The 26276-nt window shown below is 49.5% G+C and overlaps 1 protein-coding gene across 7 annotated transcripts in view; it reads left to right on the top strand.

Annotated features, from left to right (window-relative positions):
- Window positions 1-26276, top strand: part of EFR3B (EFR3 homolog B) — a 98214-nt gene that overhangs the window by 67890 nt on the left and 4048 nt on the right. For 2 of the 7 annotated variants that reach the window (XM_025261440.3, XM_006055067.4), the window contains 17 exons: window positions 5728-5877; window positions 7326-7460; window positions 7903-7981; window positions 8709-8844; window positions 9120-9281; window positions 10455-10566; window positions 11152-11203; window positions 13453-13625; window positions 14152-14227; window positions 14697-14858; window positions 16343-16474; window positions 17900-17967; window positions 18892-19019; window positions 19731-19822; window positions 23077-23125; window positions 24395-24501; window positions 25820-25869. In XM_025261440.3, the coding sequence (XP_025117225.2) occupies window positions 5728-5877; window positions 7326-7460; window positions 7903-7981; window positions 8709-8844; window positions 9120-9281; window positions 10455-10566; window positions 11152-11203; window positions 13453-13625; window positions 14152-14227; window positions 14697-14858; window positions 16343-16474; window positions 17900-17967; window positions 18892-19019; window positions 19731-19822; window positions 23077-23125; window positions 24395-24501; window positions 25820-25869 (1863 nt within the window). The remainder of the gene's footprint in view (window positions 1-5727; window positions 5878-7325; window positions 7461-7902; window positions 7982-8708; window positions 8845-9119; window positions 9282-10454; window positions 10567-11151; window positions 11204-13452; window positions 13626-14151; window positions 14228-14696; window positions 14859-16342; window positions 16475-17899; window positions 17968-18891; window positions 19020-19730; window positions 19823-23076; window positions 23126-24394; window positions 24502-25819; window positions 25870-26276) is intronic. The other 5 variants (XM_025261442.3, XM_025261441.3, XM_025261445.3 and 2 more) reach the window with 5 other exon arrangements.

Below are 26276 nucleotides of genomic sequence, written 5' to 3'. Positions count from 1 at the left end.
CTGAGGTTTGCTCCTGACAGCTGGGTAGTGCCCTCAGCACCCACAGCCTGGCACCTGCCACCCATGGAAGGGAGGCTGAGGGGTGAGAAGTGATTCTCCCTTCCTCTTGTCTCCCATCCATAACCTCCCTGCATCCCTTCTCCAGGAGCTCTATCCTGGTCCTTTGCAGCCTTTGCAGAGCGCAGAGCTCCCTTCTAAGAACTATCCTTGGGTCTTGTAAATAGGGGTATGGGGGGTGTGTGTGTGTGTGTAATCCCCTTGGGTTCACACTCTCTAGGTCCCCTGCATGCAGGCAGACCTCCACTGAGCCCATTACAAGGAGCAGTAAGAAGCTGCTTCTCCTTCAGGCCCAGTCAGTCAGCACCAGGTGCCATGAAATGAAATGTGTTCGTGTGTGGAAGGGATTCTGGGGAAATTGAAAGAGTGAATAAAAATTAATTCATAGTCGTGAAGAACGAAACCCTGAGTAGAAAATTTTCCACCCGCCAGGCCTGGTTTCCCTGCCAGCCAGACTCTCTTGGGTGGGACAGGAGTCCAGCATGTCTGGGATTTATTTCTGTACTGCACGAAGGAGAACCTTTAACCTGAAGCCAACAATAGTTTAACAGAACTGTATTCCAGTTAATTTTTTCTCCGGAAAGCCTCAGCTCAGGGTGCTGACTGGGGGTCAGGATGAGAGTAGCTGAGTGTTTGCCCAGGGAATCTGTGTCCATTGCCAGCAGCCTAACTGGTCCTGGGCCAAGGCATCTTGGTGCATTAGGCAAATCCCACTACCCATTTATGTTCTCTGGGTTAAAAAGCTCAGCATAGCACCCTGGTGCACATGTGCTCAGCCTCTCAGTCGTGTCTGACTCTTTGCAACCCCATGGACTATAGCCCGCCAGGCTCCTCTGTCCGTGGGATTCTCCAGGCAAGAATACTGGAGCAGGTAGCCATTCCCTTCTCCAGGGGATCTTCCCGACCCAGGGATTGAACCTTGGCAACAGCACTTAAAACCGAAGTTGAAGTTACAAATGGCAACTAAATGTTTAGAAAAACGGCTCAACTCCAATAAGGGGTACAGGAGATGAAATGGCTACAAGATGTGAGGATTTTTCTGAGCTACAAAGTTAGAGCAGTTGTTTAAAATGAAATCCCCAGTGCTGAGGCAGAAAGGGTGAGGACAGCCGTCTCCTGCAGCTTGTGCGATGGGGGTGGGGGAGGAATCTAGCAAAACTGGGAGCCTTTTATTTCTTATCTTTCGACTCAGTAATTCCATTCACAGCGATGATTTGGAATGTAGTAAAGTCGGACTTGGCTTAGCAACTCCAACTGTGCAATTCAACAACAACAAAGTACTTTATACAAGGATGTCCACTGTAGCATTATTACAGAAGCAAATTTACAAACAACCAATGACCAATAGGAGACTAGTTTAGAAAGTTCTTATAACAGTGTATCAAGTAACCATTCAACATGTTTGTGAGTTTATGATATAGGAAAATGCTTGTAATAGAATGCTATGGGTAAAATAAGCCAATACAAATTAGATATGCAGCAGGTTCTTTATTCTATTACATATTATACACAGAAGAAAAGCAGGACACCAAAATACCAGTGATAATTATCTTTAAGTGGTGATGGCGGGGGATAAATCATCTTTGCACTTTTCTATAATTAGCATGTATTATGTTATAATCTGGAGAAGTCAATGGCACCCCACTCCAGTACTCTTGCCTGGAAAATCCCATGGATGGAGGAGCCTGGTAGGCTGCAGTCCATGGGGTCGCAAAGAGTCGGACACGACTGAGAGACTTCACTTTCACTTTTCACTTTCATGCATTGGAGAAGGAAATGGCAACCCACTCCAGTGTTCTTGCCTGGAGAATCCCAGGGACGGGAGAGCCTGGTTGGCTGCCGTCTATGGGGTCTCACAGAGTCGGACACGACTGAAGTGACTTAGCAGCAGCAGCATGTTATAATCAGAAAAAGGTTTGGTTAAAAAAAGGAACCTCAGGATGAAATAAACAGCCAGAAAAGAGGGCCCCCCTTGCAGGGCCGTCCTGTCACCTGGGTCAGCACAGTGGATACTCAGTTCAGTCGCTCAGTCGTGTCCAACTCTTAGCGATCCCATGGACTGCAGCACACCAGGCTTCCCTGTTCATCACCACCTCCCGGAGCTTGCTCAAACTCATGTCCATTGAGTCGGTGATGCCATCCAACCATCTCATCCTCTGTCATCCCCTTCTCCTCCTGCCTTCAATCTTTCCCAGCATCAGGGTCTTTTCCAGTGAGTCAGTTCTTCGAATCAGGTGGCCAAAGTATTGGAGTTTCAGCTTTAGCATCAGTCCTTCCAGTGAATATTCAGGACTGATATCCTTTAGGATTGACCAGTTTGATCTCCTTGCAGTCCAAGGGACTCTCAAGAGTTTTCTCCAATGCCACAGTTCAAAAGCATCAATTCTTTGGCTCTCGGCTTTTTTATAGTCCAACTCTCACATCCATACATGACTACTGGGAAAACCATAGCTTTGACTAGATGGACCTTTGTCAGCAAAGTAATATCTCTGCTTTTTAATATGTTGCCTAGGTTGGTCATAGCTTTTCTCCCAAGAAGCAAGCATCTTTTAATTTCATGGCTTCAGTCACCATCTGCAGTGAATTTGGAGCCCCCCAAAAAATAGTCCTTCACTGTTTCCATTGTTTCCTCATCTATTTGCCATGAAGTGATGGGACTGGATGCCATGATCTTAGTCTTCTGAATGCTGAGTTTTAAGCCAACGTTTTCACTCTCCTCTTTCACTTTCATCAAGAGGCTCTTTAGTTCTTTTTCACTTTTTGCCATAAGGGTGGTGTCATCTGCATGTCTGAGGTTATTGATATTTCTCCCAGCAGTCTTGATCCAGCTTGTGCTTCATGCAGCCCAGCATTTCGCATGATGTACTCTGAATATAAGTTAAATAAGCAGGGTGACAGTATACAGCCTTGATGTACTCCTTTCTCAATTTGGAACCAGTCCATTGTTCCATGTCTGGTTCTAACTGTTGCTTCTTGACCTGCACACAGATTTCTCAGGAGGCAGGTAAGGTGGTCTGGTATTCCCATCTTTTGAAGAATTTTCCACAGTTTGTTGTGATCCAAACAGTCAAAGGCTTTGGCACAGTCAATAAAGCAGAAATAGATGTTTTTCTGGAACTCTCTTACTTTTTCCATGATCCAGCGGATGTTGGCAATTTGATCTCTGGTTCCTCTGCCTTTTCTAAATCCAGCTTGAACATCTGGAAGTTCACAGTTCATGTATTGTTGAATCCTGGCTTGGAGAATTTTGAGCATTACTTTGCTAGTGTGTGAGATGAGTGCAATTGTGTGGTAGTTTGAACATTTTTTAGCATTGCCCTTTTTTGGCATTGGAATGAAAACTGACCTTTTCCGGTCCTGTGGCCACTGCTGAGTTTTCTAAATTTGCTGGCATGTTGAGTGCAACACTTTCACAGCATCATATTTTAGGATTTGAAATAGCTCAACTGGAATTCCATCACCTCCACTAGCTTTGTTTATAGTGATGTTTCCTAAGGCCCACTTGACTTCACATTCCAGGATGTCTGGCTCTAGGTGCGTGATCACACCATTGTGGTTATCTGGGTCATGAAGATCTTTTTTGTATAGTTCTTCTGTGTATTATTACCACCTCTTAATATTGCCCTGCTTCATTTTGTACTCCAAGGCCAAATTTGCCTGTGACTCCAGGTATCTCTTGATTTCCTACTTTTGCATTCCAGTTCAGTTCAGTTCAGTCGCTCAGTCGTGTCCAACTCTTTGTGACCCCATGAATCACAGCACACCAGGCCTCCCTGTCCATCACCAACTCCCAGAGTTCACTCAAACTCATGTCCATCGAGTGGTGATGCCATCCAGCCATCTCATCCTCTGTCGTCCCCTTCTCCTCCTGCCCCCAATCCCTCCCAGCATCAGAGTCTTTTCCAATGAGTCAACTCTTCGCATGAGGTGGCCAAAGTACTGGAGTTTCAGCTTTAGCATCATTCCTTCCAAAGAAATCCCAGGGCTGATCTCCTTCAGAATGGACTGGTTGGATCTCCTTGCAGTCCAAGGGACTCTCAAGAATCTTCTCCAACACCACAATTCAAAGGCATCAATTCTTCGGCGCTCAGCCTTCTTCACAGTCCAACTCTCACATCCATACATGACCACAGGAAAAACCATAGCCTTGACTAGACGAACTTTTGTTCATCTAGCAAAGTAATGTCTCTGCTTTTGAATATGCTATCTAGGTTGGTCCTAACTTTGCTTCCAAGGAGTAAGCGTCTTTTAATTTCATGGCTGCAGTCACCATCTGCAATGATTTTGGAGCCCCCAAAAATAAAGTCTGACACTGTTTCCACTGTTTCCCCATCTATTTCCCATGAAGTGATGGGACCGGATGCCATGATCTTCGTTTTCTGAATGTTGAGCTTTAAGCCAACTTTTTCACTCTCCACTTTCACTTTCATCAAGAGGCTTTTTAGTTCCTCTTTACTTTCTGCCATAAGGGTGGTGTCATCTGCATATCTGAGGTGATTGATATTTCTCCCAGCAATCTTGATTCCAGCTTGTGTTTCTTCCAGTCCAGCGTTTCTCATGATGTACTCTGCATATAAATTAAATAAGCAGGGTGACAATATACAGCCTTGACGTACTCCTTTTCCTATTTGGAACCAGTCTGTTGTTCCATGTCCAGTTCTAACTGTTGCTTCCTGACCTGCATACAAATTTCTCAAGAGGTAGATCAGGTGGTCTGGTATTCCCATCTCTTTCAGTTTTTTGCATTCCAGTCCCCTATAATGAAAAGGGTATCTTTTTTTTGGTGTTAGTTCTAGTCTTGTAGGTCTTCATAGAACCGTTCAACTTCAGTTTCTTCAGCATTACTGGTCAGGGCATAAACTTGAATTACTGTGATATTGAATGGTTTGCCTTGGAAACGAACAGAGATCATTCTGTCGTTTTTGAGATTGCATCCAAGTACTGAATTTCGGACTCTTTTATTGACTATGATGGCTACTCCATTGCTTCCCTTGTGGCTCAGCTGGTAAGGAATTCGCCTGCAATGGAGACCTGGGTTCGATCCCTGGGTTGGGAAGATCCCCTGAAGAAGGGAAAGGCTACTCACTTCAGTATTCTGGCCTAGAGAATTCCATGGGGTCACAAAGAGTGGGACTTGACTGAGCGACTTTCACTTTCATCGGAGACTGGACCTGTGCAAAAGGGGTCCCCTGTATGCTGTTACTCATGTGTCCTCTGATTTCTCAGCCAGCTTAGTCCCAGCCAAGACCCCCTTGTGCCCGAGAGCCTGACAGCTCTGTGCCTCCCCCTCCAGATCCCTTCCCCCTGTAAGTTGCCCTCAGCCCTATTTTCTACCTTGTCAGTTCTTGGCAGCCCTTTGGGCTCTTATATCTCAGTCTCAAGGTGGAGAAAACCCAGCTGGGTACTAAGAAGCCTGGAGAAAACTGGCACCCTAGAGATGAAACCTGGGTGGTACAGGGCAAGGGCAGTCTAGGAATCTCCAAGACAAGCTGGAAGACATGGCTTTCAGGCAGCCAGCCAGGAGGCCCAGTCACACGAAGAGTAGAAGGTGGGCTCCCCTCTGCCTTTATGGGCATCTGTAAACCCCTCGCCGTGCTCCCCTCCTTGTCACAGAAGCTGGACTTACCAAGGTTTGCAGACGTCATGGCCCCGTCTCCCTTTACTTTACAGAATCCGAATGTCGGGCATCAAAGGTCTACAAGGGGTGGTGAGGAAGACGGTGAATGACGAACTGCAGGCCAATATCTGGGACCCACAGCACATGGACAAGATCGTGCCGTCGCTGCTTTTCAACCTGCAACACGTGGAGGAGGCAGAGAGGTGAGCGGGCGAGGGAGCAGCTTGCATGGCCACTCTGCAGCCCTCTCAGGGTGCTCGGCAACCATACACCCGGGGCCGGTTGGTAAAACCCAGCTCCAAGGCCAGGGATCTTGGCGTTTGTGGCTTGTTCCGCAGCACATCCAAAGCTGGTTCCTTGGGAACGTCGGCTCTGGCCTTCTGCCAGCCCTCTGTACCCTTAAGGTCTGCGTTCCTGAAGGAAAAGCAGTGATGATGCTGGGCTCCCTGGGGTGAGTGTGTGCTGAACACAAAGAACCAAGAGTCGAGTTTCCTCGGTCTTTCAAGAAGCAGCAGAACAAGGAGGTTTTTAAATGCCAAAAGAACCCAATGGTGGGAGTTAGGGCAAGAGGAGAAGCAGGTGGCCGAGGATGAGATGGTTGGATGGCATCACTGACTCAATGGACGTGAGTTTGAGCAAACTCCGGGAGATAGTGAAGGACAGAGGAGCCTAGTGTGCTGCAGTTGATGGGGTTGCCAAGAGTCAGACTGGGCTTAGCAACTGAACAACATGATTCAATTTGCTGAGGAGGGCCCTTCTTCTCCCTCACTTCCTAACGGTGTTTCAGGTCCTTAAAAAATGCCCACCAGCCAGCAGCCACTTGACATGAACTCCAGATATTAGATTTTAATCTGGGAACCCCCAGACATGAATTCATCCTGCTCATGCCACTTGCTCTTCCCCTCTGTGAAATGGGATAGAGAGAAAGGTTCCTGGTGCTGTCCACCTCTGCTGTGCATGACACCAAGTGAAGATGATCTGAGTTCCCCACTTTCTTTCCATTGATACTGCGTAGAGCTGGTTGGGAAATTTAGTATGCCCTCTGGTGGTGGTTCCTGGAATAGCATTATTTCTGACAAGCTCCTTGGTGGTCTCAGGATGAGGAATCCTGGGACTCTTGTCCAGATCTGAGCCCACTCCCTGTGACTCGGGTACCACTGAGTCACACCCAAGCCAGCACCCGTTTTTCCCTCCTGAGCCTTTCTTTTTTTCCCTCCTGCTTTTTGCCCTTGCTCCTCTCTCCCCTTTGCTTTTGCTTTCTCCAACTCTGCTTGCATCCCTCTCTTCTTATCTCATCTCTTGTCCCTTCCAAAGCCTTGGGGGCATGGAGATATGTGTGGTCTGCACCTCCCCAGGTCCATGGTGCTCAAAGCACCTTCCTTCCCACAGAGACCCATCAGGCCTGTCCCTAGGGTGTCCAGAAAAAGAACTTTATCCCTCTTCCCACCATCTTCCTCCACTCTGGGCTTCCTTACCCCATTTAACTTCTGAGAGCCTAGCCATCTCCCTGTGACCTCGCACAGCCTACATCAAGTTCCTACTTGTCCTCCTGGGTCTGTTTGCATGAGAGAAGCACAGAAAGCCTGCACAAAGCTGACTCTCAGACTGTGCATTCCATCCTTCTTCACCCACGGGCTGTGTGTTTCCACAGCCGGTCCCCCTCCCCTCTCCAAGCACCAGAGAAGGAGAAAGAGAACCCGGCAGAGCTAGCCGAGAGGTGCCTCCGGGAACTGCTGGGCCGGGCTGCCTTTGGCAACATCAAAAACGCCATCAAGCCTGTTCTCATGTGAGTGCTCCCCTTCCTCGCCCCCCGGCCTCCAGCTTTGAACCGTTTCAGGTCCGGCACCTCCTTGCTAACTCGGGAGGAGGGGCCTGTCACAGTTGAGGGGCTGCGGCCAAGTTGGTCCCTTCTCTGTGCCCACATTCTTCTGCACTGTGGCATCAAAAGCTACCACGTAGTGGCCAAGCACAGTTTTGGGGAGACGAGTTGGCAGGAGGAGTCCCAAGGCTAAAGGAAGGCGCTCGGCTTCATTCCTGAGTCCACAGCCACAGCCCCTGTTCTCAGCTTCTCGTGCTTCTCTCACGGGCACCTGAAAGCCCTTGCTACTTACCTGGAAGCTTCGAGAGGGACTGGGTCTCTCAGGACGGGTTATGTTCCCACCAAGCTTCTCCTCCTCCTTCACATCACCTGCATTTCACAGTTACTTTCCGCGTTTTTTCCCTCACAGCCATCTGGATAACCATTCTCTTTGGGAACCCAAGGTGTTCGCCATCCGTTGCTTTAAAATCATCATGTACTCAATTCAGGTATGATGGTTCTCCAGGTTCATCTTGTCCCCTTGGCCAAGGGTATCCCTGGGAGCAGGATGGTGCACACCTGGAGAAATCCAGCCCCTAGTTGTCTGAACTGGTGCTGCTTGACCTAGTCGTGGAGAAGGACTGGTTTAAAACATTTTATTTCTAATATGTCACAGACTTATACTTTATAAAACACAAAAAGAATTCCTAGAACAAGTAAGTGAAAACCTCATGCTAAATACAAGCCCACAGACCGTAACTGGCTGCCATGGCTTTGTCAGATTACTACTCAACACTTACTCTCAATGTCTGTCCTTAGCTCAATGTAAATGGGCATCAGACAGATCTTGAATTGGCACCAGACCATGGGCCACACTTTGAGCAGCACTGGACTAAAGCATGTGACTGCTTGTGGCACTTACTTTAAGGTCTGGCACCTGGGGGAAATGAAAAGGAAGACAGTATTTTTAAACTGACTTTTGACCCACTTGAAGTGCAAGGGCCCAGGAAATACGTGGAAATCCAAGTCTTCATTGGGATTTGACTCAGCTCCTTCTTGGACCAAGAAGTGGGGAGAGATTCAGGAAGAGGAGCCAGGGTATCTGGGTGCCACCTCTAGTGCCCGCTAGCTTTGGGACCTCACTTTTTGTCCACCCAACTTTGGGTCCTCCTGGAGGGCTCAGAGGCCACGTGGGGGGTTGCTGTTTGGGGACCAGCACGTCTTCCTCCCCCCCAGCCGCAGCACTCCCACCTGGTTATCCAGCAGCTCCTGAGCCACCTGGATGCCAACAGCCGCAGCGCGGCCACGGTGCGGGCGGGCATCGTGGAGGTCCTGTCAGAAGCTGCCGTCATCGCCGCCACCGGCTCTGTGGGTAAGGGGGGATCTTGAGCGGAATGGGGGCTGGAAACCCCCTCAAGGACGAAGAACTGCCCTTAGCGGTGAGCTGCCCCTCCTTCCAGAAAAGGGCAAGGGTAGAGAGGTGTCAGAGCGGTTATCCTCAGGAGGAGAAATCAGCCGGGGAGGGTGGGGGGGCAGAGGATGCCCCTGGCTGGAAGTGGGCTTGGGCTTGCCGGGTAAGCCTGGGCAGGGGACAATGAGCCAGGAGTGCCAGCCCCAGATGTCAGGTCTCCCACCTGCTGCGCTCAGGGCCCACGGTGCTGGAGATGTTCAACACTCTGCTGAGGCAGCTGCGGCTCAGTATTGACTACGTTCTGACCGGGAGCTACGACGGGGCCATCAGCCTCGGCACCAAGATCATCAAGGAACACGAAGAGCGCATGTTCCAGGAGGCAGTCATCAAGACCATAGGTGGGCCCCGGGAGAGGTGGGGCCCGGGAGGGGCGGGGCTCGGGAGAGCGCCCGGGCCAGACCTGCTGAAGGAGGGGCAGATGGGCGGTCCCCATTCCCCCAAGGATGTTAGTCCCTGGCGTTGTAGGTTTGTCATCCACTCAACCGTCGCGTTAGGGCTTCCCTGGTAGCTCAGCTGGTAAAAAATCCGCCTACAATGCAGGAGACCTGGGTTCGGTCCCTGGGTTGGGGAAGATCCCCTGGAGAAGGTCATGGCAGCCCACTCCAGTATTCTTCCCTGGAGAATCCCCATGGACAGAGGAGCCTGGAGGGCTGCCGTCCACCGGGTCGAAAAGAGTCGGACACGGCTGAGCGACTAAGCACGCACGCTCGCACTTCGTGTTAATGCGCGGACACTGGAAGAAGTGGAGTTAGCCCACAGTGCACACAGCTCACAGCGTCCCTGGGGCCAGGCCTGAGTTAGATCACAGAACAATGTCCCTGGGTTTCTCAGCCTGGAGTTCAGATCAGAGGCTAAGAGAGGCGAACTCTTCTTGCACCCCAGTCCCCATTAGGCCTGCCTGATCCTTCCACGTTTGAGCGATTGGAGGGGTTCAGTTCAGTTCAGTTCAGTTCAGTTCCTCAGTCGTGTCCGACTCTTTGTGACCCCATGAACCACAGCACACCAGGCCTTGCTGTCCATCACCAACTCCTGGAGTTCACCCAAACTCGTGTCCATTGAGTCGGTGATACCATCCAACCATCTCATCTTCTGTTGTCCCCTTCTCCTCCTGCCCCCAATCTTCCCCAGCATCAGGGTCTTTTCAAATGAGTCAGCTCTTCGCATCAGGTGGCCAAAGTATTGGAGGGGAGGTGAGAGAAAGAAAGACAAAAGGAAGGAAAGAGGACAGGGAGAAAGCTATGGGTATGCACATGGATACTCTGAAGTCCACACATGATTGTAAGGGCTCAGAGTCTCCCTGTTCCAGTGCCACTGGAGTGTCCCCTCTAGGTCCCACACCTTCACCACAGCCATGGGAATAACAGGTCAAGGGATAGGAGCCTGGAAGAGTCAGCTGGCACTCCTCACAGTTGTCTGTTCGGCTGAACGGCTGAGCTGGACGGCTGAGCAGGGACCCCCCGCGGCTGCCAGCCTTACCAGAGCCAACCCTCTCCTCTGTCATTTCCCCGCAGGCTCCTTTGCCAGCACATTGCCTACTTACCAGCGCTCCGAGGTGATCCTCTTCATCATGAGCAAGGTTCCGCTGCCTTCCCTGCACCACCCCATGGAGACGGGGAGGACTGGGTGAGTCTACCCTGCCTTCTTCTCCCTTCTTGGATTCTACCGACTCCCCTTCCCACGTTTCTGGGCTCTCTCCCTTCTCCACCTCAACTTTCCTGGTTCTGCCCTTACATATATTCTCTCATTCTGCTCTCAGATCCCTCCATAGCCTTTCGTGGGCCTTTGGATCCTGCGTAACTCCACTGACTGTCCCATCAGTAACAATCGCCCACCTTGAGGGGTGTGTGTGCGCTAAGTTGCTTCAGTCGTGTGCTACTCTTTGTGACCCCATGGACTGTAGCCCACCAGGCTTCTCTGTCCATAGAGATTCTCCAGGCAAGAATACTGGAGTGGGTTGCCATGCTCTTCTCCAGGGGATCTTCCCGACCCAGGGATTGAACCTGCATCTCTTTACGTCTCCTGCGCTGACAGGCTGGTTCTTTACCACTAGCTGGTCAGCGTCCTTCCTCTGGAAGTCACTGTCCTGGGTAGCCCAACAAGTTTAGCCTCATGAAGAATCTAATCACAAGAAAGAACTGGGCACACGAGTGTGGGGTTTTCTGTATCTGTACCACCATCCTGGTGATCATCTGTATCTCTGATCTATAGGGAGAACAGGAACCGACTGACCCAGATTATGCTGCTGAAATCCCTCCTTCAGGTAAGCCTCTCCTGTCCCTGTTCCTGCTCTGCCTCTGCAGGAGGCAGCTCCTTCCAAGGGACCAAGAGAAGGCTACCACTTTCTGTTGTGCAGGTTGCACACTGCACAAACATGCCCAGCCAAAGGGGTGAGTAGGGGACTGAATCTAACCTGTGTTCCACTCACTAGGCAGGCTGGGAACCCACAAGACTGGGTTATCCAGAGCAGGCAGGACACCTGTTTCTAACTTTCACAAAGGTACCTTCTCAGCTACTGATGGTCTTGTCACTCAACCCTTATCTCTGTATTGAGATGGAATCTACTGGTCCCTGCCCTTTCTCCTTCCAAGTAACTCACCAGGTCCCCTCCACCTGTTTCTCCCTTGGCATTTATGCCCACCTCAGTCTCCCAGTCACCATCTTTCCCTTTATCAGTTTTTAAAAAATAATAACTATAATTATTTTAGGTAATTTAATTTTAAAATTATTAAAAAAAATTTTTTTGGCCATGCAATGTGGCTGCAAGATTTTAGTTCCCTGACCAAGGATTGAACCCGGGACCCAAAAGTGAAAGTGCCAAGTGCTAACTAACCACTGGACCGCCAGGGAATCTCCACCCCCACCCTCCACTTAGCAATATTTTTGCATTTGTCTTCTTTCCATCTTTGCAACCATCACTGGAGCCTAGATTTATTGTTCTCAAATGCCATTCCCGTGACCAACTTGTTTAATATATAGAGTCCCTAGAGACTTTGAACCAGCAGTTTGAGTGAGGTCCTAGAATGTGTATTTGTTAACAAGTGCCTCAGGTATTTTTGTGAACAGCCCTGGCCTAAATTCTGGACATTTCACAACTAGATTACTCTCTTGGTTTCTCCCTCCCTCCTTGCTGCTGCTGCTAAGTTGCTTCAGTCGTGTCCGACTCTGTGCGACCCCATAGACAGCAGCCCACCAGGCTTCCCCATCCCTGAGATTCTCCGGGCAAGAACACTGGAGTGGGTTGCCATTTCCTTCTCCACATGAAAGTGAAAAATGAAAGTGAAGTCACTCAGTCGTGTCCGACTCCTAGTGACCCATGGACTGCAGCCTTCCAGGCTCCTCCATCCATGGCATTTGCCAGGCAAGAGTACTGGAGCGGGTTGCCATTGCCTTCTCCCCCTCCCTCCTTACCTATCTTAAATTCAACCAAGAAGAATTTTCTAGAAATGTTGTTCCTCATGGATTGCTCCTTGTTAAAGAGTCTATCTCAGTTTCTAATTGATGTACATCCAGTTGTCAAACTTCTCAGATTGAAATTGGAAGGCCCTCCATACCTATTCCCTCCCTAGAACCTCCATGTCACCCCTCAACCTGTCTCTGTGCTAACCATGCTAGCCGGCACAGCCCCCTTGCTCCTGATACCCTCGCTTCCGTGCCCCCTTCCCAGCCCACACCTTTCATGTCACCCCTTATTATAAAGGCTTTTCCTACTGACACCCACATCTGGCTACCTCCTTGGTCTATGTATTCCTTCCATTTCTTTGCTGAGTTTACCCTCGTTAGTTTGTACCCAGCATCTTACCAAGGTGATGGTTGGGGACACACCTTAAATACATCCCCCTTCAGTGAACACTGATGCCACCAGGCTTTACCAGAGCCTCAAGGTCCTGCTGAATCATCAAAGGCATTGTTTTGCAATATGGACTTAACAATAAATCTGTTTGGCTGCTTTTTGACAACATCAGGGATGAGATATCTCAGTATGCCAACAGGCTTTAATCCAAAGACCACCATCATGGCCTAGCTAGAAGAGGTGTAAACAAACTCTGTGTGTTCTCTGACTGTGACTATGTCTGTGGGTTCTAATTCGTCAGCCCAGCTGTAAGTTCTTCCACTATCTCTCCTTTTCTTTGTGGCTGTCCGTGCTCCTGATGAAGTGTGTTTATGGTGAACATTCACCATGTGTGCCTTAATGGGTTGGAACTTTAGGTTCAGATACTCTCTGGCTTCTTGCTCCCCTCCAGTGCTCATCCTCTGGCTTGCTTTTAGCAGCTTAATGTCCCTGGATACTGTCCCCATCTGCTCAGCTAAACTGAGCTGAGCAGGTCGCCTCAGTAGATGTTGGAGGGTTCCCCAAAGCTGCCTACGGTGAAGGACAGGGGGAACTGGACTGGGAAATGTTTAGAGAAGATGGATGCTCGGGACCCAGCTCCTGCTGGCTGCTTCTCCATCTCCTCACTGCTGCCAGGAGGACCGGTGTTCCTAGGCATGCGATCCCGGGCTCCCTTGCAGGTATCCACTGGCTTCCAGAGCAACAACATGATGTCAGCTTTGCCCAGCAACTTCCTTGACCGCCTTCTCTCTACCGCCCTCATGGAGGACGCAGAGATCCGTCTCTTCGTTCTAGAGATTCTCATCAGTTTCATTGATCGTCATGGCAACCGTCACAAGTTCTCTACCATCAGGTGAACTTAGGGTCTCCCCACCCCCGCAATTTGATATGTGATGGGGGAGAAGGCTCCCATTAGGGTCTCACCCTCAGGTGGGAGGACAATGCAGATCTTCAATGGGGACCCCTCACCAGGGAGTTGACCATGAACATGGACCCAGGGTTCTTTCAAGGGAAGGAGACTGAAAGGGGGCTTGTGTCTAAGGGAGCAAGGGAGGGAGTGGAGATTTGGGAGATAAAGAGCAGGTATTCACAGGAGCTCTTTGGTAGGAAGGGAAGAAGAGGATGCAGGGTTATCAGTAGAGTGGGGGCTGAAAGGGAGGAAAGAAAGTGAGGAAGAAGGTAATCTGGATCAGTATTTAAGAAAAAATGAGACAGGAGCTTGAGAACTTGAGAGAAAGTGGCGATCAGGCTAAGAACCAGGGTGGGAGGACACAGGGAGACATTGATACAACTAAGGACTGGGGCAGGGCCCAGTGATACCACACGAGCACTGCTGGCCTCACACCAGGGCTCAGGTGACCCCTCACGTCCCCTTGCAGCACCCTCAGTGACATCTCTGTCCTGAAGCTGAAAGTGGACAAGTGCTCCCGGCAGGACACCATCTTCATGAAGAAGGTTAGCAAGCATGACCTCAAGACACAGTGAAACCTGGGTGGGTCAGGCCCTGTGGACCCCAGCCTTTCAGCCCCCAAGTCACCACTGGCCATGCCTATAGAGCCTGCTTCCTCCTCTCTGACTATGATTAGTCAGGATGACCAGCCGACCCTTCTAGGGAATTAAGCCCCAAGGTCATACTGATCCCAAGCCAGAGGAGGACCATCGCTTGACCATCTTCCCCTGTGTTTGGGCAGCAGCTTTTGTTGTTCGTTTCACTGGCCCCACCTTCCCTAAGCACATATTCCTGCCTGTGCTCCATTCCACTGGGGTCTGCTTTAAAGGTATCCTGTCCCTGAGGGCAGAGAGGGGGGGTACAGGAGGAAGGAGGTGGAGCTACGTCACCCGCTTCAGACTGCTCTTCCATGTCCCTGGCCCTTCCTGTCCCCATCCACTGTGGCCTTGCTCCCACCCTCACCCACTTCTCCAGCACTCCCAGCAGCTCTACAGACACATCTACCTGAGCTGTAAGGAGGAAACGAACATACGTAAGCACTACGAGGCGCTCTACGGCCTGCTGGCACTCATCAGCATCGAGCTGGCCAACGAGGAGGTGGTGGTGGACCTCATCCGCCTGGTGCTGGCCGTCCAGGTGGGGCCTGGTGTGGGCAGGGCACAGAGGTTAGGGTCAGGGGAGGGGACCTGTTTGGGCCAAGCACTAATGAGAGTGCCGAGTGGCCGCTGTTTTAACTACTGTGTTTTGGAGCCCAGGTATGTTGCGCCCATAGTCAGCCATTCCTGGTCCTGCCGGGGTAACCACCAAAGAAAGCTGAATTCATGGCTTTGACCCATCCTCAGACTAAAGGAGACCCAGGGAACAGGATCTTTCAAAAACATCACTCACCCCTAGTATTTCAGGTCTCTTGCAAGGTCTGAATGAGACTTCATGGATTACCAAGAGAGCCTGGTGCTGCGCTTAGTCGCTCAGTCCAACTCTCAGTCCCACTCTTGTGACCCTATGGACTGTAGCCTGCCAGACTCCTCTGTCCATGGAGATTCTCTAGGCAAGAATACTGGAGTGGCTTGCCATGCTCTCCTCCAGGCGATCTTCCCAACCCAGGGATCAAACCCAGGTCTCCCTCATTGTAGGCAGATTCTTTACCATCTTAGTCACCAGGGAAGCCCAAGAATACTGGAGTGGGTAGCCTATCCCTTTTCCAGGGGATCTTCCCAACCCAGGAATTGAACTGGGGTCTCCTGCATTGCTGGTAGATTCTTTACCAGCTGAGCTACCAGGGAAGCAGTGATCCCCAAACAAACTTGTTTGTCTAAATGTCACCTGGTTCCCAAAACTGGCCGTGCTTTCAGAATTGCCTTAAACACTTATTAAAAATATATAATCCCCGTACTGTACCCAAGCTCGGGGACCTAGAGATTCAACAAGCCCCTGTCATGACTCTCAGGCAGCCAATGTGGCACCAGATAGGGTTTAGACTTCCAAGGTCTGCCCAGGTGAAAGTACACTCCCAAGGATGCTAAGAACTGGAGCAGATTCTTAAGACCTCAAAGGCCAGGGTCTGCAGGGTCCTGAGCTCAGTGGGCATCATATTCTGAATGGTGGTGAACCTAGGAATTCTTTCAGGGAGACTCCTTAGCTACCTGCTTGATGTGCTAAATCCTGCAAGACCAAACCAGATGCTATGATAGTCTTCATTCTAGAATGTGAGATTCCTCTGTGTCCCAGCCCCTAGTAATTCTCGTAGCTTTGTCAATTTAACATGTGAATCCAGCATAGCAAACCAATCCAGTCCTCCAAGAATTATCCGAGGTCTGTAGTGAAGGAAACAGCATCCTTGAAGTGGAGATTCATGAGGGTTTGGACAGTCAAGATTGCTACAGCTGGAACTGCAAAGTCGGTCATTGAGGTTATCGCCTCTCCACTCGAGTATTTATGGGCATCCAACTCATGGATTGTTCTAGGGACTGTTTGCTTCAGTGACTTCTGTCCCCCAGAAGGTTATGGGACAAATGCAGGGAGAGACTTCATCTAGAGTGGTGGGTCATCTCTAAGGGAGGTTGGGAGAGGTTGGTGGAGAGTGGGCACCCATATGGGTTGTTCCCTCTGTCTTGTCCCAGGATGTGGCCCAGGTCAATGAAGAGAACCTGCCTGTTTACAACCGCTGTGCCCTCTACGCACTGGGTGCCGCCTACCTGAACCTTATCAGCCAACTCACAACAGTGCCTGCCTTCTGCCAGCACATCCATGAGGTTGGTGTCCTTATGACCCCAAGAGCTCAGGAGGCCCTTGACTTGGGATTTCCCCAGAAAACCTTTTACTGAATTGTATGAGCTCTGTGCTTAGTCCAGGCATGAGAACTAATGATGAGAAATTCCCAGCAGAGCATCTCCTGCTGCAGGACATGACATAGCAGGGTGGGATCAGACATAGTCAGTGTCCTGTACCTCTTCCCAGCCTGCTGCCTGCGCCCCCTGTACTTCCTGCCCCTCTATGCCCCCCTCACTCCCAGAAGCACACATGTACACACCTCTCGGGTCATCTGGGACTGAAACTACTTTTAAAGAAACGTTTTTGTTGTGTAAGTTTTCAAATATCAAAAAAGCAGTGTGAGTAGCCAGTGTACATCCACACAGCTATCACACAGATTAAACACTTATGAAGGTTTTTCCACATTTGCTTCATCTGTCTCTTTTTCTTTTCCTTTGCTGAAATATGCTTAAACAAACCTTGGTTATCACGTCATTTCACCTCTAAATATATCAGTATTCATATCTAAAAAATATGGACGCCTTCTTGCTCAATTGCTATGCTATTTACACAGTGAAAGTATTAATTAAATGACTGATTATGCCTTGGTATTATCTTATAGCCAGTTTACAATCCAATGTTCTCAGTTACTGCAAAAAGACATTTAAAAACATACTGAACTGTGTATAGGTAGAATGATATCATATGTAGGATTAACTTTAAAATGCACCAGCAGAACAAAAGTAAACAAGAAAGCCTAGGTCTCGGCTAAGCTGACCGGCTGGGGGGCATGGAGGAAGGTGCTACAGCAGCTTTGCTGAGCCAAAGACCAGCCTGAACGAGGCAGGACCTTGCCAGCCGTGGGCTGATCCAGGAGGACTGGAAGAGCAATGCTGACGTCCTCTTCAGTACAAACAGTCGCCTCATGGCTTCCTCACCTCCTGCACGTACTTTGATGCCAACTGTCCTCCCACTTCTCACCATCTTAATAGCTGTCACTTTTCTTGTCAAAAATTTGCAAAGGATGATGAGGGAAACTCACTGTCACTTTCCATCAGGATGCTTTGTGGTGCCTCTGGGTTTGGGGAACAGTGCGATCTGTGCTTCCTCTCTCGTGTATAAATAGAAAACAGGAATAGGTCATGGGAGCAAGACACTGGACTCTCCTGGGAGCAAAGTCCCCTGCCTTTGGCAGACATTTAGTGCGTGTGTGTCACTGGAGACAGCTTGAGCAGTCCTCCTGGGCTTCCTGAGCTGCCCCGAGGTCCTGGTTGGTCTGAGTTTCTCCCTCAGCTCTGGGTGCTGTGCCAGGGACTGCATGGGAGGAAGGAAGTGCTCTGTTGGGGCGGGAGCTCTTTCCTTGGCCCATTTGCATCTCCCTCTCCCCACTGAACTCAGCTCTTTTCTCCATTCCTCCCAAACCTCAGGTGATAGAGACCAGGAAGAAAGAGGCCCCATACATGCTTCCGGAGGACGTGTTTGTGGAGAGGCCCAGGTAAGGATCACAGCGGGCATACATGCTTCCGGAGGACGTGTTTGTGGAGAGGCCCAGGTAAGGATCACAGCGGGGACATGGTCAAGGAAACACCCAGGGCATCTGAGCAAGAAAGTGGGTGATCTGAGGCCAGGGACTCAGGCTTCTGTGGGCTCACAGGCAGAAAATGGACCCTGCCTGTGATGCAGAAGTCCTGGGTCAAATTTAATCCCCCTCACGTGACCGTGACCCCCGCCTTGCGCTATCTCAGCGTGCTGTACGATCGAGTGTGGGATAGAGCCTCTGGGTACTTTGGCCAAGCCCAGGGGAACACATCCTGGAGAAGCCGCTCCACCAATCCAAGCGGCCTTCTCAGACTGTAGTCTGTGGGCCAGTGTCACTTCAATATCAGGGGAACTCAAGGAAAAGATATTCTGAAAAAGCAAAATATCCCACAATAGAGGATGGCTTTATAAATTATGGCCTGTCCATACCATTAGACAACTGGTAGCCCACCCACAATGTTTTGGAAGAGTAGTTCATGTGAAATAGTCACTGCATAATAGGTGAATAAAATAAGTCCTGAAACAGGACTGTGGAGGGTAGGGGAATGTTTGCATGTGTGCATAAATGTGTATGACTGAGGGAACCTACACAAAATGTGGATATGGTTCTCTCTGGGAAGTGGGACTGCAGGTGGTTTTTTTTTTTTCCTTTCTCTCCTCTGTCATTTTGTATAATAAGTGTTACCTTGCTACAGCTTGCAGGATCTCAGTTCCCTGACCAGGGATTGAACCCAGGCCACAGCAGTGAAAGCCTGGAATCCCAGCCACTGGGCCCCCAGGGCACTCCCTTGAGCATTACATTTATAATAAGGAAGGGCCCCGGAAGTCGGCCTGGTCGCCCAGGGCTCTCAGGTGCCTCTCCCTGCTCTCTGTCTCCCAGGCTGACTCACAACCTTGACGGAGTGGTGATTGAGCTGCTCTTCCGCCAGAGCAAGATCAGCGAAGTCCTGGGCGGCAGCGGTTACAATGCCGACAGGCTCTGCGTGCCCTACATCCCTCAGCTGACAGGTAGGAGCTCTGCTCGAGCGCTTCCAAGCCTGCCTCTGGCTTTTCTTGGCCAGGTAAGGGCCGGAATGAAAGGGGCCTGTGAGCCTTTCTGTCACCTTCCATGGCGACTTGGATGTCACACTGGGATTCCATGGTGAGATCCTCATCATCCCCACCTGTGCCCCTCAGTGCAGGGTCCTTGGGAATAACTGGCCCACGAGATAGCCTGGCTTGTGCATGGGAGACGCCCCCACTGTGCTGTAAAGAGCGCCCATGGACTACGGAGTCAGAGACCCAGTTCTCTGCAACTTCCCTCCTGAAAATTCTTAACTGAGTCCCTTGGCATCTCTGAGTCTCAGTTGCCTTGGCTGTAAAATAGGAATGTTAACAATACCTGCCTTAGAGGGAAGAGGCAAATGTCCATAGGAGCAAATGCTATGCAAATGACAGTTGCTGGAGCTGTTAGCAGGCGATGCCCATGCTTTATGGTCATAAGCAGCTTCTTTGTGCTCATCAATGATTGCAAAATCTTAGCCCTAAAGAGCAAAACTCACCAGCCTAAGAGGGGCAGAGAAGTCTCGCAGCCCTCTATAAACTCCAGCTGTAGCCCCCAGGGTATAAATCCCTTTGAGCCCTTCAAGGGCGGGAAGGTGGGAGATGGTGCTGGAGGCGTGCTTCTGGCTCCCTCTCCAGGGCTGGGGGACTCTAGCTTCCAGGCTTCTCTTTTCCCAGATGAGGATCGCTTATCCAAGAGGAAGAGCATTGGAGAGACCATTTCCCTGCAGGTGGAGGTGGAATCGAGGAACAGCCCAGAGAAGGAGGAGGTGAGTATCCCCTTCTTGATCTGCTGTCCTGGAGAAGCTCAGCATCCCTGGGGGAGGGGACCGGTTCTGCCTCTTTGGCAGGTGGTCAGACACTCCATGATCCAGGCACCCTTAACTGCACTACGCATTTCAGGGAAGGTAAATTTCTCAAGTAAGCCCTGTTTTCTTTCTGACTCTCATCATATATGTCCTAGACTTTCCATCCATCTGGAAAAAGTAACTGAACCTCCATACACTCCCATGAGGACGTTCTAAAAACCAGTCTTGAAAGGTTTGCTGGTTGTCATCCCCCATTCACGATGGAGGTGAACCTGATCTGTGTTGGAAATTGGAAGGCCTCACGGAGAGGATGAAGGCAAAAATAGCTTTCACGATGTCTCTTCCAGATATGTCAAGAAAAGTGCTTTTTGAAGAGAAAGATGTCGCTTAAAGATCGCTCTTTCTTCAATCATCTCTTAAGGGCTGTGAATATCTAATTTCTGTTTAAATTAACATGTATCTCTTCTGCCATTATTACTTCTGCCTCATAAAATAAAGCAGATGTACCCACAAGTAAGAAAGAATAAGGAGTCATAGTGGAAATACCAAATTTATCCCCTCAAATGAGAAAGAAATGGGGGCGGGGCAGAGAGGAGGGAGAAAGGCCTCTCAAGGGAGCAGAAGCTACAGGACACAGTATACTTGTTTTTCTTACAGTTTTTTTTGTTGGGGTGTAGTTGATTTACAATGTTGTATTTGTTTCTGCTGTACAGCAAAGTTAATCAGTTGTACATATGCATATATCCACTCTTTTTTAGATTCTTTTCCCATACAGGCCTTTATAGAGAATTGAGTATAGTTCCCATGCTATACTATTTTCTATTTCATATATAGTAGTGTGTATATGTCAGTTCCAATCTCCCAATTTATCCCCTCCCCACAGTACAGATGCTCTTAAAGGCGACTCTGTCAATTAAGGGCTCCCTTGTGGCTCAGCTGGTAAAGAATCCACCTGCAATGCAGGAGACCTGGGTTCGATCCCTGAGTTGGGAAGATCTCCTGGAGAAGGGAAGGGTTACCCACTCCAGTATTCTGGCCTGGAGAATTCCATGGACTGTATAATCATGGGGTGGCAAAGAGTTGGACACGACTGAGTGGCTCTCACACTTCACTGCCAATTAAGGGAATTAATAGAGATGAGGGAACTTAGCAAGAAGTGAGGAGGACACACATCTGGGTGGAATTGGGACAAGAAGATGCGCAGGGTCCTTCAGCACGAACAGCCTGGCATAGCCATGGAGGGCAGCTTGGACACCCAGCCTCTCCCCAGTGGGCTTGGGGCAAAGATAAATCAATGGGGTCAAGATCAAGCCTCCCCCAACCATGCCCTCAGCCATTCCTTCAACTCCTCAGTTACCAGGGCAGACCTCCGGGACTGGGCTTTTTGAGGCTTGTCTGGAAGCTTCCCCTGGAAGGAAGCAAGCTCTGACTCAGGCTAATTGAAGAAGTGGAACGAGGTTGAGCCAGGTGTCCTCCAAGGCCCTTCCGGTTCTGCAGGGCGGGAAGCCTCACAAATGTTAGGACCACAGTGTAGTTGGCTGCTGTCCCCTCCGTAGTTATAATTCTTCCTTCCTGAGAGTCAAGAGACCCTTAGAAATGGATAAATAAAGTAAATCCGCAGAAGGAAGAGAAATGCTCCCCTGGGTACACAGCCACCTGCTCCCTGCTGGCCTCCCTGTCACTGACACGGGTTCCTCCCCACTTTGAGAGTCAGCTCAGCCCAGGGATGGCTGAGTAGCTAGAGCAGGGGTGTGGGGGCCCCCACCCTCTGCCATGCTTTTCCACTTCCTTTTCCATTTTTACTCTGAAGACTCATTCACGATGAAGGTTTATTCTTTGCCCATCCATCCACCCATCCATCCGCTGTCAGTACTGACCAGCATCAGATATTCACAGGTGAGGTGATAGGGAACCATGCAGTAGTGAGAGAGTAAAGGAAGACAGATCACTGGGTAAGGACAGGTAGAGAGAAGCTGATGGAGGAGGTGGGCCACAAGCCAGGTCTACAAGCCAGCCCACCATGCCCCTTCCCCACGCCTCCAGAGTCCCTCAGTGACTTTCTGTAACCCTCAAATACCAGGCTCATAGGAGGTGATCAACAGATGCTGGTTTGGTCAAATTCCCAACCCAGTGCCTGGCATTCAGAGCCATTTGGAGTCAGGAGTGCCTGGCCGTTTCATCTCCCCTCCCGTCTGGCTGGTCTATATTCAGTCTCCCCCATGCTATCTCATTCATCTCCATGTCTTTGCTAGTATGGAATCCCATGTTGCAATCACCCTTCCTCTCCACCTCCACGGTCATGAATCTCCCTTTCTTCAGTACCAGCTTGTGGTCCACCTCCTCCATCAGCTTCTCTCTACCCGCCCTTACCCTGTGATCTGTCTTCATTTACTCTCTCACTACTGCATGGTTCCCTGTCATCACCTGATGTTGGTCAGCACCGACAGTGGATGGATGGGTGAATGGATGGATGAATGTACATACAAAGAATAAACCTTCAGAGTGAATGAGTCTTCAAAGTAAAACGATTGCTCTCTATGGTAACATATTTTGCAGTTGCAATTGAGTGACTCACCGAGAATCCTACGCATATGTCATTGTGAAAGTCACTCAGTCGTGTCCGACTTTGCGACCCCATGGACTATACAGTCCATGGAATGCTCCAGGCTAGAATACTGGCGTGGGTAGCCTTTCCCTACTCCAGGGCATCTTCCCAATCCAGGAATTGAACCCAGGTCTCCTGCATTGCAGATGATTCTTTACCAGCTGAGCCACAAGGGAACAAAAATGTTAGTCAGTTTTTGAAATTTTCATATGAGATTATATTTGCTAACCGCCTTCTCTTGTATCGAATATTTTCTGTGACGTTTTTCTGAAGACTTGTTTGAATTACAGTGTTTTCTTCCCAGGGCACTTAAGCAGACCCTCTGGGAGGAGGGAGGGGAGAGGGAAGGGACAGTGAGTTCTTTCAGGTGAGACTTGTGGCTCTTGAGGAACTAGCCTCCATTGCTCACTGCTCCCCTTTAGTTAGCAGGTCTGTGCCTGCTCAGAGGCACAGAGCTTCCAGAGACCCTGGAAAGAATGCGGGTGTCCTGAGGGAGTTTCTGCCCGTTGGGACAGTCTTCTGAGAAGTGAAGGGGCTACCTTCACTGCCTCCTCCCTCCCCCTCTCCACCTTCCTGAGCGTTCTGTGCACTTCTGTCCCTTCTCCCCCAGCGAGTGCCTACCGAGGAGATCACCTACGAGACACTGAAGAAGGCCATTGGTGAGTGGGAGGCCCCCAGGGAGAGGCATGTGGGGCTGGGTTCTGGGGTGTGTGTGGGTGTGCTTGGACCTGTCTGCTGCCCTCCCAAGCATGGTTCACATGGATGTCAGGGAAGAGGCTGGCAGTTTCCTCTAAACTCTTCACAGCTACCGAAGCTGCAATTAAAAGTCCCTGTCTTTTAACAGGGGTCAGTGTCCTATGCCAGGAACCCTTTTTCTATTGACGGTTGCCATTAAAAGTAGCTGGTTGAGGGCTATGGCCAGTCAGACAGGTGAAAAAGGAATTTTAATGTCAAAGTATAAATACTTTGACAATGTTTTTGGTGGCGTATGATACAAAAGAGCAAGTTGATCAATGAAAGCTATTAAGACCAAATCCTATTAATATTTAATAATGGCAGTGGATTTTAAAATGCAGTATTATTACCTCATCTGAATTATTGGATAGCGAAGTATCCTGAATTAGAAAATTTTTCTGCTGATAACAAATGTTTATTTTTCTCATCATTCATGGTATTCTTTCTGAATGTTTCACTGCTCTGTCTTTTTAAGCTGGGCGTGATGAACATATTTCATACCTTTCTCTCTCTCTCTCTCTTTTTTTTCATTTTTGAGGCCACGAGGAATATGTAGAAGCCTTAAACTAAATGGCCTCAGACTGCTCTGCCACAGGGGTTTTTCACTGGCTTTTCCATTGTTGATGTCCCTTTTCATGTTACCCCTAAAATACTTCCTGCTCCAGAAGCTTAGTTTAAGAGTCCCAGTGGCAGATACGTTAGTTAATGTTATTGTAGTAATAATTTCACAATACATATCTGTATCAAATCATAACGTCTGGTGCTTTAAAATTATACCATGTTAGATATCAGTTAACTCTTGACAAAGATGGAAACATTTTATTTAAAGTCTTCAAAGGAGTGGGAAGGTACAATACATTTATGTGAGTGGGGAAGTGAATCATCATTTTGAAAAATAAAATTCTGAATAGGGCAAACCAAAAAAAAAGAGAGAGAAAAAGTCCCCTTAGCAAGTGCAGCTACATGGAGCTTTAGCCCCAATTAAGGGTCTACCTAACTAGTGCTCAGACTCTTAGGGAAGGGGGCTGAGCCCTCGGGCAGAATCAGGAAAGGGTCCAGCCCTCCTGGGGCCAAGTGATGGCACCGCACCCTCCGTGCCACCCTGCCCCTCGTCAGCAGAGGGGAAAGCTGGTGGCCATCTGGGGCCGCAACAGCGGGCAGGACCCGCGTGCTGACCCGGCTCTCCGCCACAGTGGACAGCGTGGCCGTTGAGGAGCAGGAGCGGGAACGGCGGCGACAGGTGGTGGAGAAGTTCCAGAAGGCGCCCTTTGAGGAGATCGCAGCGCACTGCGGGGCCCGGGTAAGTGAGGTGGAGTGGGGCCCATCCCAGGACCAACTGCACACAGGATGTGTGTCCAGGGCAGGACTGAGTTTCTAGGAGATCTTGGTACCGTTGTCACCAGACACTAGGGTTTAGAGCCCAACACTGCATTGATTCCCCACGAACCAAAAGCCTATCAGTCATACACCCCTTCAGACGTCACAATTTTCATATAAGGGAGAAATCCTGACCTCAGCGCCTCCTGTACTGAAGAGATTATAATAATCATCATCATCAGAGGAAGCACATAAATAGCACTCACTCTTCACCAGAGCATCTTCCATTTATCAGCTTATCTCCTTCTCATGATAACTCTGTGAGGTTGCCATTAGGACTGTCACATTATGGAGTGATGACAGGAGGGGCTGTGGCACAGGAAAGAAGGCCAGCATTAGCTACTGGGCCACTTCCAACTGGGGGACACTGGTGGGTAGAATGGAACAGCCTGGCCGTGGAAAAGAAATTTAAATGAGAGGGCACCAGACAAGTAAAAGGACAGTCTGATGTCTCTGGGTAAGGGAGGAGTGCAAGCATTTCTTGACAATGATAAACCAGGATTTGTTAGACCCAGGGTCCATCTTAGTAACAATGAAACATAACTGTAAATATCTGAAGTCTACAGATAACGTACTTTATTGTACATTTTCCTCCCCATAAAAATACATGTAACTTTCTAATATATGTATTTCTAATATATATCCATATATTCAAACCTCTCATATGTTTTAATAGTTATAGTAATATGCATTATGGTATATAAAAATATAAATAAGTATAATACAGATTTTTCTGGGTCTATATTATACTAAGTTCTTGTCCTATCTCAAGAGGTGCCTATTTTGTAAGCTCAGAGTTGAGTTCAGTCTCACTCTTCGTGTCTATGGGCTTAGTTGGAGCCAGAGGGGACCAGAGAGAGTGTCTTCCCTAACACACCAGCTTTGCACAGCTGCTCCTTGGGAGTTAGGGAAAGAGCTGGAACCAGCTCCGAACCTCCAGACTCTGCCCAACAGGCCCTGTTGCCTCACCTGGAGGAGCTAAGGGCCCTTCCAGAACTGCTGCTGAAGTCCTTTCTGGGGTTGCCTGGCCTCTGTGCTGTCCCCGGCAGGCCTTTGCTGGGCCCCTCTGTCTGATCTGAACTCACTGTTAGGGTCCACTGATAAGCGCTGGAAACAAGCTCACAGCAGTTTCTTTCCTAAGATTGCAGCTGCCCCGTACCTACAATGCATGCTGGACCAGTAGGCTTGGGAATCAAGATGTGGGGAGCCCCCAGTTCACTTTCTTCTCTGTTTGTTTCTAGGCATCACTGCTGCAGAGCAAACTCAATCAGATCTTTGAAATCACTATCCGGTAAGTGGCATCCCTGGGCAGGGGGTGCCCACCTCTGTGGCCCAGTTGTAGGTACCCCTCCCCCCAAGTCCTCCTTTCACACCTGTCTTTAGCCCTCCCTGCCCCCAGCCTCTGTCTCCAGGGCTCGGCCACCAGCTCTCCCCAGGTAAGGAAATAGAGACTGAAGGGAGAAAGAGACAGCTCAGTGAACCCTGGAAAAGAGCCAGGGGTCTTAGTGTCCCTAGCTAGTACTTTTACTTTCTAAAGCAACAGTCGCTATAGAACCAGCAATGAAGCTTGACTTCAAGCTGAAGATTCTAGAACAGCTTGAAACCTTGGAACCCACGGAGTGACAAAATCTCTGGTCCCTATTCAAAGAGAAATCAATCAGCTGCTCTGTGGCACAAGGTGGGACCCTTGGACCCCTT

The sequence above is a fragment of the Bubalus bubalis genome, chromosome 12 (genome assembly GCF_019923935.1).
Source record: "Bubalus bubalis isolate 160015118507 breed Murrah chromosome 12, NDDB_SH_1, whole genome shotgun sequence".
Taxonomy (NCBI): Eukaryota; Metazoa; Chordata; class Mammalia; order Artiodactyla; family Bovidae; genus Bubalus; species Bubalus bubalis.
This window is presented reverse-complemented; position numbering and strand designations above follow the sequence as displayed.